The sequence below is a fragment of the Argentina silus genome, assembly GCF_951799395.1.
Source record: "Argentina silus genome assembly, chromosome: 3".
Classification (NCBI taxonomy): Eukaryota; Metazoa; Chordata; class Actinopteri; order Argentiniformes; family Argentinidae; genus Argentina; species Argentina silus.
In genome coordinates, this window is record NC_139657.1 from 25,488,942 (window position 1) to 25,502,998 (window position 14,057).

Here is a 14,057-nt window from a genome sequence, read left to right on the forward strand (position 1 = left end):
GATAGAATCAGACTCAGCTTTCTTTATAGGAATATGTCCTGCCTCTTTTCCGAAAGTAGGTCATGTATAGTCCAAGCAACAATTTTACGTGTGACTATGGTGATATTTTATACATGCATGCTCCCACTAGCACATTAAAATCCTTGGATGCCATATACCACAGTGTGCTCTGATTTATAACAGATAACAGATATACCACTCATCATTTGTACTCTATACCAGAATGTGGGTTGGGTTTCCCTGGCTCATCGAAGATCATGCCATTGGCTTACTTCTGTTCACCATTGTACCTTACCCTACTTTTGAATTGGAGGGTCACAAATGATCACACAAGATCTCAATTCTGGCTAGTTTTGGAGGTATCCCTATGCTTCCAGTTTCTGGGCTTTTAGCATTCATGCCCCATTCTCTTAGAATTGCCTTCAGGAGGAACTTAAGGTAGAGACATTGGTCAGCTTAGGCCATTTATTCATTGAAAATGTTAACTGTTTTAGTGGGTCCTTTGTTGTGTGATTCCTATCTGTTAATCTTGGTTGTACTCATGTTTTAAGGGTTTATATCATTGATGTTATTCTTTTCTTTTTATCCATTCATTATTTTGTAGATTTCCATTTTTCCTCTTTCTGCTTTTATTTTGTTTAAATATTGCCTGTCTAGTTTATTTGATCTTATTCCCTGTTTCCATGTACCTTACAGGGGTCTTCTGTAAAAGAGACTCATGACTCAGTAAGATCTCCCTAAATAAAGGATAAATACAAAAATGATTTTGATCGGCCTCTGTTCTTATTGAGGGGCTGTATGCTTATATATCTCTTGTCTAAATAAGTTTCCTCAATTGATGATTACGCTTCTCTCATTTATCTGAAAATGCAACGGTTGAATTTGTATGCTTGGATAATTTGCTAGAACTTTTCTTTGAATAGTGATGACCCGGTTAAGCCTAGCTATATCTTTATGATCAATTAGTTTGTGATTGCACAACCCAATGTTCGACGCACAATACGGTTAAGGTGTTCGGTTGGCGCTTGTAGCATTGTGATTTTTCGGTAATTAGAATCTTATCTCATAATTAGGAGAGATACTTTTGACATATAGCATGTGAGTAGAGATCTCTTATTAACTAGTTATTTGTATAATTAACTAAATCTGATATTCAAAGAGTCTAGTGTGGTTCTCTCATTGGTGGCCACAGCGTTTAAGAGTATTCTGACTATAACCTGATTGTGTTCATTACATTTGGCAAGTGTACGCAAGTAGGGAGCCTCTGAATTATCTTTTGTTCTATTGGATTTAAATCAAATTTGTTCACTAACTATTTTACATTCCCTTGGCCAATCTAAGATTTGAATTTAACGCTCACTTCAATTCCAGGACCTGGCTGGAGTGCATTATTTACAGAGGAAATGGGGTAATGACAGCATGAAACTGAACAAAATTATACCAGGACCCCAAAAACCTTGAGAGAGTGAAGGTGTGAAATGAGGGGGCTCCTGTAGAAAACGAAAAACAGGAGTGAGTCGTATCACTACAGTGAATCAAAGTAAGGCCAATATCCACTGAACAAACTTAGGGAGGAGAGGCTCATTTCAGCTTGTGTGGATCATGAACAGGTAATAAAAGGTGATTATGCAAGAGAAGATAAGCTGTGTTAATAAAATAGACATTTCAGTCACAGCAACCTGGAGAGGTTTAGGTACCAGACACACAGTTCACTGACTTGTAGATGCAGTCTAGTCTTTAAAAGTCAAGGATAAAAGCATACAAATGTAGAACAGTGTCTATGTAAATGTTTGAAAGTAGAGACTAGAGTTGATTAGAGAGACACTCGTATCTGTCTTTGGATGAATGGCGTCAAAGTCATCTGATAAAGGAGGACCTCCGTCTCCAGCAAAGCATCGGAATGACCGTCCAACTTAAGAAAAAGATGGAGTTGACCTGGTAACTTTCTCCCAGTGACTCTATTTACTACTGACCGAAACAGACACTCAGTTGCTTTAACATTTACTCAAGTTGTTCATGCAGACTACTGTATATATGGTCTATGAGTAGACATGAAGGAGGGCCATTCTTGCTGGTGCCCCTCTTTGTGTCCGAGCAGGGACACTATTCGTTTCTATCTGCTGTGGGCCCTCATCTTCCTCTACATGCTTGCTGGAGCAGCAATCTTCTCTGCCCTGGAGACACCCACAGAGCTGAAGGCTCAACAACACTGGGAGAGGCAGCTGGAGGCCTTCAGTCACAAGCACAGGGTCAGTCTTAAGGACCTGAGCATCTTGTTGCGCTACTATGAGGACGCAAACAGCGCAGGCGTCCGGATGGACCGCCGCAGGGCCCGTTGGGACTTCCCGGGGGCCTTCTACTTTGTGGGCACAGTGGTCTCCACCATAGGTCAGTAAGGGAGCTGGATGGAAACATGTTACTGATAGTGTCTGCTGATCTATCACAGTTGTTAGACCCACGGATAACCCATGGCCTAACATTACCAACAGCTTCATACCTATTTGTCTAATGATGTTGCATTCAAGCCTAAATTACTTTTAGGTGGTGTCTTAGTGTCTTAGAGGTATATACAGTGTGCACAAGCTGTGTATATGTGCTAAAGGGAAACAGTAGATAATTACAACAATCTACAGTAACACAATAAAAAACCCATGCAATGATAAAGCTACTATCTATTATTTTTACTGGGGAGATACTATTTACCAACCTCAATTTCAGAGGTGTAATGAACATTTACAGTCTCCCTCTAACACTTCTTTATCTCACTGTCCTCTGTATCACCACAGAAACAGTGGGAGGGGTTGACACAATCGACTGTGGATCAATTTCCTTTTTCAACAAACTGCATGTTTATCCACTATATGTACTCATTTGAATGGTGTGGCCAATGATTTTCTTTCTTACACAAAGACAGTAACATGTTTGACGGTGAAAATACTGATACTAACTGAGACATCCTCTACCCCTCTCTCTCTACCTCTCTCTCTTCCCCCCCTCTCTCTCTCCTCCCCTCTCCACCCTTCTCTCTCTCACTCTCTGATAGGTTTCGGAATGACGGCTCCATCCACCACTGTGGGCAAAGTTCTCCAGTATGGTGCTGGAGATAATGTTAAAAATGTGTGAGGTGTCCCTTTAATAAAACCTTTCGTGATAAAGTGTGAGTTTATGACTGAATCACATTTTGTTCACACGGTCCTTATCTGATAATTATAGCATGTGTACAGTAACACCTACTGTGTGGTAAAAATGTGATGTGGAAAGACTTGCCCACTCCTACACAGTATGACTGTTTGTGTCTTGTCCCAACCACAGATAAGCTGAATCAGATAGAATCAGACTCAGCTTTCTTTATAGGAATATGTCCTGCCTCTTTTCCGAAAGTAGGTCATGTATAGTCCAAGCAACAATTTTACGTGTGACTATGGTGATATTTTATACATGCATGCTCCCACTAGCACATTAAAATCCTTGGATGCCATATACCACAGTGTGCTCTGATTTATAACAGATAACAGATATACCACTCATCATTTGTACTCTATACCAGAATGTGGGTTGGGTTTCCCTGGCTCATCGAAGATCATGCCATTGGCTTACTTCTGTTCACCATTGTACCTTACCCTACTTTTGAATTGGAGGGTCACAAATGATCACACAAGATCTCAATTCTGGCTAGTTTTGGAGGTATCCCTATGCTTCCAGTTTCTGGGCTTTTAGCATTCATGCCCCATTCTCTTAGAATTGCCTTCAGGAGGAACTTAAGGTAGAGACATTGGTCAGCTTAGGCCATTTATTCATTGAAAATGTTAACTGTTTTAGTGGGTCCTTTGTTGTGTGATTCCTATCTGTTAATCTTGGTTGTACTCATGTTTTAAGGGTTTATATCATTGATGTTATTCTTTTCTTTTTATCCATTCATTATTTTGTAGATTTCCATTTTTCCTCTTTCTGCTTTTATTTTGTTTAAATATTGCCTGTCTAGTTTATTTGATCTTATTCCGTTTCCATGTACCTTACAGGGGTCTTCTGTAAAAGAGACTCATGACTCAGTAAGATCTCCCTAAATAAAGGATAAATACAAAAATTATTTTGATCGGCCTCTGTTCTTATTGAGGGGCTGTATGCTTATATATCTCTTGTCTAAATAAGTTTCCTCAATTGATGATTACGCTTCTCTCATTTATCTGAAAATGCAACGGTTGAATTTGTATGCTTGGATAATTTGCTAGAACTTTTCTTTGAATAGTAATGACCCGGTTAAGCCTAGCTATATCTTTATGATCAATTAGTTTGTGATTGCACAACCCAATGTTCGACGCACAATACGGTTAAGGTGTTCGGTTGGCGCTTGTAGCATTGTGATTTTTCGGTAATTAGAATCTTATCTCATAATTAGGAGAGATACTTTTGACATATAGCATGTGAGTAGAGATCTCTTATTAACTAGTTATTTGTATAATTGATAACTAAATCTGATATTCAAAGAGTCTAGTGTGGTTCTCTCATTGGTGGCCACAGCGTTTAAGAGTATTCTGACTATAACCTGATTGTGTTCATTACATTTGGCAAGTGTACGCAAGTAGGGAGCCTCTGAATTATCTTTTGTTCTATTGGATTTAAATCAAATTTGTTCACTAACTATTTTACATTCCCTTGGCCAATCTAAGATTTGAATTTAACGCTCACTTCAATTCCAGGACCTGGCTGGAGTGCATTATTTACAGAGGAAATGGGGTAATGACAGCATGAAACTGAACAAAATTATACCAGGACCCCAAAAACCTTGAGAGAGTGAAGGTGTGAAATGAGGGGGCTCCAGTAGAAAACGAAAAACAGGAGTGAGTCGTATCACTACAGTGAATCAAAGTAAGGCCAATATCCACTGAACAAACTTAGGGAGGAGAGGTTCATTTCAGCTTGTGTGGATCATGAACAGGTAATAAAAGGTGATTATGCAAGAGAAGATAAGCTGTGTTAATAAAATAGACATTTCAGTCACAGCAACCTGGAGAGGTTTAGGTACCAGACACACAGTTCACTGACTTGTAGATGCAGTCTAGTCTTTAAAAGTCAAGGATAAAAGCATACAAATGTAGAACAGTGTCTATGTAAATGTTTGAAAGTAGAGACTAGAGTTGATTAGAGAGACACTCGTATCTGTCTTTGGATGAATGGCGTCAAAGTCATCTGATAAAGGAGGACCTCCGTCTCCAGCAAAGCATCGGAATGACCGTCCAACTTAAGAAAAAGATGGAGTTGACCTGGTAACTTTCTCCCAGTGACTCTATTTACTACTGACCGAAACAGACACTCAGTTGCTTTAACATTTACTCAAGTTGTTCATGCAGACTACTGTATATATGGTCTATGAGTAGACATGAAGGAGGGCCATTCTTGCTGGTGCCCCTCTTTGTGTCCGAGCAGGGACACTATTCGTTTCTATCTGCTGTGGGCGCTCATCTTCCTCTACATGCTTGCTGGAGCAGCAATCTTCTCTGCCCTGGAGACACCCACAGAGCTGAAGGCTCAACAACACTGGGAGAGGCAGCTGGAGGCCTTCAGTCACAAGCACAGGGTCAGTCTTAAGGACCTGAGCATCTTGTTGCGCTACTATGAGGACGCAAACAGCGCAGGCGTCCGGATGGACCTCCGCAGGGCCCGTTGGGACTTCCCGGGGGCCTTCTACTTTGTGGGCACAGTGGTCTCCACCATAGGTCAGTAAGGGAGCTGGATGGAAACATGTTACTGATAGTGTCTGCTGATCTATCACAGTTGTTAGACCCACGGATAACCCATGGCCTAACATTACCAACAGCTTCATACCTATTTGTCTAATGATGTTGCATTCAAGCCTAAATTACTTTTAGGTGGTGTCTTAGTGTCTTAGAGGTATATACAGTGTGCACAAGCTGTGTATATGTGCTAAAGGGAAACAGTAGATAATTACAACAATCTACAGTAACACAATAAAAAACCCATGCAATGATAAAGCTACTATCTATTATTTTTACTGGGGAGATACTATTTACCAACCTCAATTTCAGAGGTGTAATGAACATTTACAGTCTCCCTCTAACACTTCTTTATCTCACTGTCCTCTGTATCACCACAGAAACAGTGGGAGGGGTTGACACAATCGACTGTGGATCAATTTCCTTTTTCAACAAACTGCATGTTTATCCACTATATGTACTCATTTGAATGGTGTGGCCAATGATTTTCTTTCTTACACAAAGACAGTAACATGTTTGACGGTGAAAATACTGATACTAACTGAGACATCCTCTACCCCTCTCTCTCTACCTCTCTCTCTTCCCCCCCTCTCTCTCTCCTCCCCTCTCCACCCTTCTCTCTCTCACTCTCTGATAGGTTTCGGAATGACGGCTCCATCCACCACTGTGGGCAAAGTTCTCCAGTATGGTGCTGGAGATAATGTTAAAAATGTGTGAGGTGTCCCTTTAATAAAACCTTTCGTGATAAAGTGTGAGTTTATGACTGAATCACATTTTGTTCACACGGTCCTTATCTGATAATTATAGCATGTGTACAGTAACACCTACTGTGTGGTAAAAATGTGATGTGGAAAGACTTGCCCACTCCTACACAGTATGACTGTTTGTGTCTTGTCCCAACCACAGATAAGCTGAATCAGATAGAATCAGACTCAGCTTTCTTTATAGGAATATGTCCTGCCTCTTTTCCGAAAGTAGGTCATGTATAGTCCAAGCAACAATTTTACGTGTGACTATGGTGATATTTTATACATGCATGCTCCCACTAGCACATTAAAATCCTTGGATGCCATATACCACAGTGTGCTCTGATTTATAACAGATAACAGATATACCACTCATCATTTGTACTCTATACCAGAATGTGGGTTGGGTTTCCCTGGCTCATCGAAGATCATGCCATTGGCTTACTTCTGTTCACCATTGTACCTTACCCTACTTTTGAATTGGAGGGTCACAAATGATCACACAAGATCTCAATTCTGGCTAGTTTTGGAGGTATCCCTATGCTTCCAGTTTCTGGGCTTTTAGCATTCATGCCCCATTCTCTTAGAATTGCCTTCAGGAGGAACTTAAGGTAGAGACATTGGTCAGCTTAGGCCATTTATTCATTGAAAATGTTAACTGTTTTAGTGGGTCCTTTGTTGTGTGATTCCTATCTGTTAATCTTGGTTGTACTCATGTTTTAAGGGTTTATATCATTGATGTTATTCTTTTCTTTTTATCCATTCATTATTTTGTAGATTTCCATTTTTCCTCTTTCTGCTTTTATTTTGTTTAAATATTGCCTGTCTAGTTTATTTGATCTTATTCCGTTTCCATGTACCTTACAGGGGTCTTCTGTAAAAGAGACTCATGACTCAGTAAGATCTCCCTAAATAAAGGATAAATACAAAAATTATTTTGATCGGCCTCTGTTCTTATTGAGGGGCTGTATGCTTATATATCTCTTGTCTAAATAAGTTTCCTCAATTGATGATTACGCTTCTCTCATTTATCTGAAAATGCAACGGTTGAATTTGTATGCTTGGATAATTTGCTAGAACTTTTCTTTGAATAGTAATGACCCGGTTAAGCCTAGCTATATCTTTATGATCAATTAGTTTGTGATTGCACAACCCAATGTTCGACGCACAATACGGTTAAGGTGTTCGGTTGGCGCTTGTAGCATTGTGATTTTTCGGTAATTAGAATCTTATCTCATAATTAGGAGAGATACTTTTGACATATAGCATGTGAGTAGAGATCTCTTATTAACTAGTTATTTGTATAATTGATAACTAAATCTGATATTCAAAGAGTCTAGTGTGGTTCTCTCATTGGTGGCCACAGCGTTTAAGAGTATTCTGACTATAACCTGATTGTGTTCATTACATTTGGCAAGTGTACGCAAGTAGGGAGCCTCTGAATTATCTTTTGTTCTATTGGATTTAAATCAAATTTGTTCACTAACTATTTTACATTCCCTTGGCCAATCTAAGATTTGAATTTAACGCTCACTTCAATTCCAGGACCTGGCTGGAGTGCATTATTTACAGAGGAAATGGGGTAATGACAGCATGAAACTGAACAAAATTATACCAGGACCCCAAAAACCTTGAGAGAGTGAAGGTGTGAAATGAGGGGGCTCCAGTAGAAAACGAAAAACAGGAGTGAGTCGTATCACTACAGTGAATCAAAGTAAGGCCAATATCCACTGAACAAACTTAGGGAGGAGAGGTTCATTTCAGCTTGTGTGGATCATGAACAGGTAATAAAAGGTGATTATGCAAGAGAAGATAAGCTGTGTTAATAAAATAGACATTTCAGTCACAGCAACCTGGAGAGGTTTAGGTACCAGACACACAGTTCACTGACTTGTAGATGCAGTCTAGTCTTTAAAAGTCAAGGATAAAAGCATACAAATGTAGAACAGTGTCTATGTAAATGTTTGAAAGTAGAGACTAGAGTTGATTAGAGAGACACTCGTATCTGTCTTTGGATGAATGGCGTCAAAGTCATCTGATAAAGGAGGACCTCCGTCTCCAGCAAAGCATCGGAATGACCGTCCAACTTAAGAAAAAGATGGAGTTGACCTGGTAACTTTCTCCCAGTGACTCTATTTACTACTGACCGAAACAGACACTCAGTTGCTTTAACATTTACTCAAGTTGTTCATGCAGACTACTGTATATATGGTCTATGAGTAGACATGAAGGAGGGCCATTCTTGCTGGTGCCCCTCTTTGTGTCCGAGCAGGGACACTATTCGTTTCTATCTGCTGTGGGCGCTCATCTTCCTCTACATGCTTGCTGGAGCAGCAATCTTCTCTGCCCTGGAGACACCCACAGAGCTGAAGGCTCAACAACACTGGGAGAGGCAGCTGGAGGCCTTCAGTCACAAGCACAGGGTCAGTCTTAAGGACCTGAGCATCTTGTTGCGCTACTATGAGGACGCAAACAGCGCAGGCGTCCGGATGGACCGCCGCAGGGCCCGTTGGGACTTCCCGGGGGCCTTCTACTTTGTGGGCACAGTGGTCTCCACCATAGGTCAGTAAGGGAGCTGGATGGAAACATGTTACTGTTAGTGTCTGCTGATCTATCACAGTTGTTAGACCCACGGATAACCCATGGCCTAACATTACCAACAGCTTCATACCTATTTGTCTAATGATGTTGCATTCAAGCCTAAATTACTTTTAGGTGGTGTCTTAGTGTCTTAGAGGTATATACAGTGTGCACAAGCTGTGTATATGTGCTAAAGGGAAACAGTAGATAATTACAACAATCTACAGTAACACAATAAAAAAAACCATGCAATGATAAAGCTACTATCTATTATTTTTACTGGGGAGATTCTATTTACCAACCTCAATTTCAGAGGTGTAATGAACATTTACAGTCTCCCTCTAACACTTCTTTATCTCACTGTCCTCTGTATCACCACAGAAACAGTGGGAGGGGTTGACACAATCGACTGTGGATCAATTTCCTTTTTCAACAAACTGCATGTTTATCCACTATATGTACTCATTTGAATGGTGTGGCCAATGATTTTCTGTTGCAAAGACAGTAACATGTTTGACGGTGAAAATACTGATACTAACTGAGACATCCTCTACCCCTCTCTCTCTACCTCTCTCTCTTCCCCCTCTCTCTCTCCTCCCCTCTCCACCCTTCTCTCTCTCACTCTCTGATAGGTTTCGGAATGACGGCTCCATCCACCACTGTGGGCAAAGTTCTCCTGGTCATCTATGGGCTGATTGGCTGCTCAGCCACCATCCTCTTCTTCAACCTCTTCCTGGAGCGAGTCATCACCATGCTGGGACTCCTCATGCGATGGTGCCACAGGAGGCGAACACACAATGCCAGGCTAGCAGTGGCCAGCATCAGCAGCACTCATCAAGAAGATGGAGGAGAGGAACGAAGCACTGAGGGTGGGAAAGAAGACTGGCAGCCATCTGTGTATTACATCACCCTCATTCTCTTTGCTGCCGCCCTGGTGGTGACATGTGGCGCTGCAGCTCTCTACTCAGCTATGGAAGGCTGGAGCTTCTTTGAATCCCTGTACTTCTGCTTCGTGTCCTTCAGTACTGTGGGCTTCGGGGACCTGGTGAGCGGACAGCAGGAGCACCATGAGGCCAGCCTGGGCTACCAGATGGCCAACTGCCTCCTCATGGTCCTGGGCGTGTGCTGCACCTACTCCCTCTTCAACGCCATCTCTGTCATCATCAAGCAGGGCCTGAACTGGATCCTGAACAAACTGATCCATCTGCGGAGCTGCATCTGCCACAGCAGATCTCACCAGAGGCCATGGTTTGTGCTCTGTTGCAATGCTTCTGAATTTCTCCACAGCGGCGATGAACTGCAGCACGGGCAGCAGTCACGAACAGTAAACATTTGGGACCATAACATAGTGAGACCCAATTTCTTAACCAACCCGACTGGTAAATGCTTGTGTACTGATACCACAGTGGAGACAGTGTGCCACAGAGACACAGACATGAGCGCCAGCGCAGAGGGGGCTGGCCAATGCAGGCACATGCTCCCCAGGGAGAACATTATCTATGTCGGACCACCACCTTAATGACTGATATGACTTTTCAAAGGGGTGGGGGATCTCTGTTGATACTGGCTACAATAGACCCTTAGTTTGCCTGCAGATAAACACCATAATGGTTAAATCTTTCCTATTGTGAATGAAGAAACATGTATCATATATTGCAGATAATATAAGCTGTTTACAGGATGTGTGGCTTTTATATATAAAGAGAGCTATGTAATCTATAATCTGCAATTTAACAGGCAAGGCTTGCTCTTCCTCAGGCGGCTGAAGAAATTTGGCATGGCCCCTCAAATCGCCACTCACTTCTATAGGTGCACCATCACCACCTGGTACGGCAGCTGCACCACCCTAGACCCCAAGGCTCTACAGAGGGCAGTAAAAATTGTACTGTACATCACAGGGAGTGAGCTCTCAGCCGTACAAGACATCTATTCAAGGAGGTGTCTGAGGAAGGCCCGAAAGATCATCAAAGACCCCAGCCACGCCCTGTTCTCTCCGCTACCATCTGAAAAACAGTTCCGGAGCATCGGTTCTCGGACCAACAGGTTCCGAGACAGCTTCTACCTCCAAGCCCCGACTTTTGAAGTGATTCCCCCAGCTGCACAGCACTACCTGCTGCTCATCTGCACTAGAGACAATTTGCACTCAACTCAGCACATGACATACACACAGACGCACACACATATAGTCACTCCCATCATTGCTGCTATATTTATAATACTGTAGTTATCTGTTTATATTCCACCATATTGATACACTTATATTGACTGACTTATTATTATTGATTGTATTTAATACATACTGCCTTATTAGTACTATTATTGTCTTTTATTCCTATCCTTTTATTTACACTACACTGTTGAAAGTTTGCTCGTTTCATGCATTTCATTGTACCGTTTACATCTGTATCCTGTGCATAAATTATCAATAAACTTTGATTTGATAACCGTTGCTCTGAATAACATGTGATGTGAACTAACAACTTAACGTGCCAGCAGAGGGAGACATATCCCTATCAAACAAATGAATTCCTTTCCTTCATAGACGCTCTCCTCAAAGAACTGTTCCAGTGTCCTCGTGTATCAATGGTGCGTACGCACAAATCTGTGTGTAAACCACGCGCACGATCATTTCAAAGCAAAATGTGAGATTTATCAAGGGCCGTGTTTGAGTTGAAGACCAGAATCCAGGCAAAGCCAGGCCAGAACAGGCGGGGGGAATGCATCTTGTGCAGTCTCAAGTTGGACAATGTAGTGAAATTCTGACTGCAGGGCTTGAAAACATGGCATTGACAACAACTATTGTTTATAAAATCCTCAATAGAATGTCCTATGAATTACCTTTGAACGACCACCACATAACACAACCATCAACTGAACAGTATGTGCAATCAATAGATCTCTCAAATGCCATAATGAGTTACATCCTACCACAGTCTACATATCGCGGCATATAGATATTTTCCTGATTCAGGTAGACTTGTCAAAAAGAATTGGTCATGAAAAATTACTCCCACAATGCACAAGCTGCTTTTCCATGCGGTCGGTGAAGACCGGCTATGGGGCTGCACAATGCCTCACTTTAAAAACTGTGAGCCTTGGTCTCGCGAATCTTGTAAATCTCAAGCAATCCAGTTTTTTGTTAGGATATATATTATTATGCTATTTGAGAGAACTTTTAATTGCACATGTATGTATGTTCAGTTGATGGTTGTGTTATGTGGTGGTTATTGAAAGAGGGCGTTCTATTGAAGATTTGATAAACAATAGCAGCCATGTTGTTACTGCAATGTTTTCAAGGCATGCAGTAAGAATTTCACTACATTGTCCAATTTGAGACAGCATAGACAGACAGGAAGGAGAATTCATACTTAAATTGGTCTTAGCTCTTTTTAAATAAAGACACCCGAACCCGAACGGACTCATGGATAGTCAGACCCGAACCCGAATGGACCCATTAACAACATGACTAGTATGCAAAGCTAAATGTTATGACGTGATGGTTTTAAAATGTGTGATGTTATAATGTGGGACATCTTTTGCCATTGTGGAAATCGGGACACGTGTTCACCTTACTCCATCTCAATCTTGCATTACTTGCTCTCTTTCTCTCTTGCTATATGTAATCGCTTTGTGTGGTGGTGCACGTTGACATAGGCGCCTGCTAGATTGTAGCACCGGTTTGGATGAGTTGGGATTGATATACTGACAAATATATGCAACGCTCTCATGATCTATTTATTAGCCCCCACCTGTTCTTGCCTGGTTTCTAGTCGGTTTGGCTCTTCAACTCAAACACGGCCAATGGTAAAGGCTGAGGTGAGCACTAATTCTCAGTCAGTTGCTGTGGGCAGTAGGTCTAAGTTTATCTACTGCCCTTTATTCTCTATGAAAAAAAAAAGAAAAAGGTGGATAAACTCTTCTGAATCTGATCACTGAGTTTCTCCTCGTTCATAATGGAAGGAAGTAAATGGCATGTGCAGCCAAGTATCTCATCAGCATCTTTATGGTGCATTGCTCTGGCTGAGGTCCACTTCTTCAACATACACAGCAGTTTTGTAGAGACTTAGCAGTATACAATCTCAATATGCTTCAAGTTGTTGTAGAACATGTGAACTCTGCAAATTGTGATTATCTTTCTTCCTCTTTCAGTGCTTGACTTAGTTATTGTCAGTTCTATTTCTATTTCAGCACCTACCACGTAAACTTAGAGATGAGAAATATAATCATACATGACTCGATAGTGTGGGAATGCACATTTATTTAATCATTATCACAGCATTACAAAGCAGTATACTCAAAATCAATGCAAGCATAAAGTGGAACGATTAATGCAAAAAATAAAAAATCTGTCCAGATCCAAAGAAATATTAGAAAGCTCCGTCTTATTTGTTGAGTCCCGCAATGGATACATCCAATTTGACGCAATGCAGCTTACAACCAGCCAATTACAAAACCGCGCTCTTCCCGTTTCTCTGCGCCAATAAGGATCTTTGTTGCACTAGCCAACTCGAAGCGCATTATATCTTCATATACGCTGAATGAATTATAGGAATGGCCATCGAATCATTGCATTAAATATTGTTTACGCCTCGACAAGGCCTAAATAATGGCAAACGGTCCGACCGAACAACAGTTTGCTGTGAGCGCGCAGGACGGAGGTGTGTGTGTGTGTGTGTGTGTGTGTGTGTGTGTGTGCGTGCGTGCGTGCGCGCGCGCGCGCGCGCGCTTCGTGTGCAGCACAGTAGCAGCTTCCAATCTGCAGTATCTCTGCGCGGTTCATCCAAGTAGTGCAATTAGAAGATGGTTTCATTTATCGTTGACTTGCAGAAGACGTTTTTGGCTATTTCAGTTAGTGCAGCGGTCAATACAGAGTAAATTAATTATTACATTTTGCTGCATTTGTGTTGTGCGGTTTTTCTTATTCAGCAGGTTGGGGGGGGGCGGGGGGGGGTTAATGATGTCATTTCGCGGAGCGATATAGTGCAACTGAAGCCGCACC

The 14,057-nt window shown here is 41.6% G+C and overlaps 1 protein-coding gene across 1 annotated transcript; it reads left to right on the top strand.

Moving 5' to 3' along the window:
- Window positions 1–8,703: 8,703 nt before the first annotated feature.
- Window positions 8,704–13,214, top strand: LOC310802250 (potassium channel subfamily K member 13-like; the record flags this gene model as incomplete). Its single annotated transcript, XM_083666540.1, has 4 exons — window positions 8,704–9,040; window positions 9,691–10,306; window positions 10,817–11,101; window positions 13,208–13,214. The coding sequence occupies 4 exons, from the start codon at window positions 8,704–8,706 to the stop codon at window positions 13,212–13,214; spliced, it is 1,245 nt and encodes a 414-aa protein (XP_083522666.1).
- Between the last annotated feature and the right edge of the window lie 843 nt (window positions 13,215–14,057).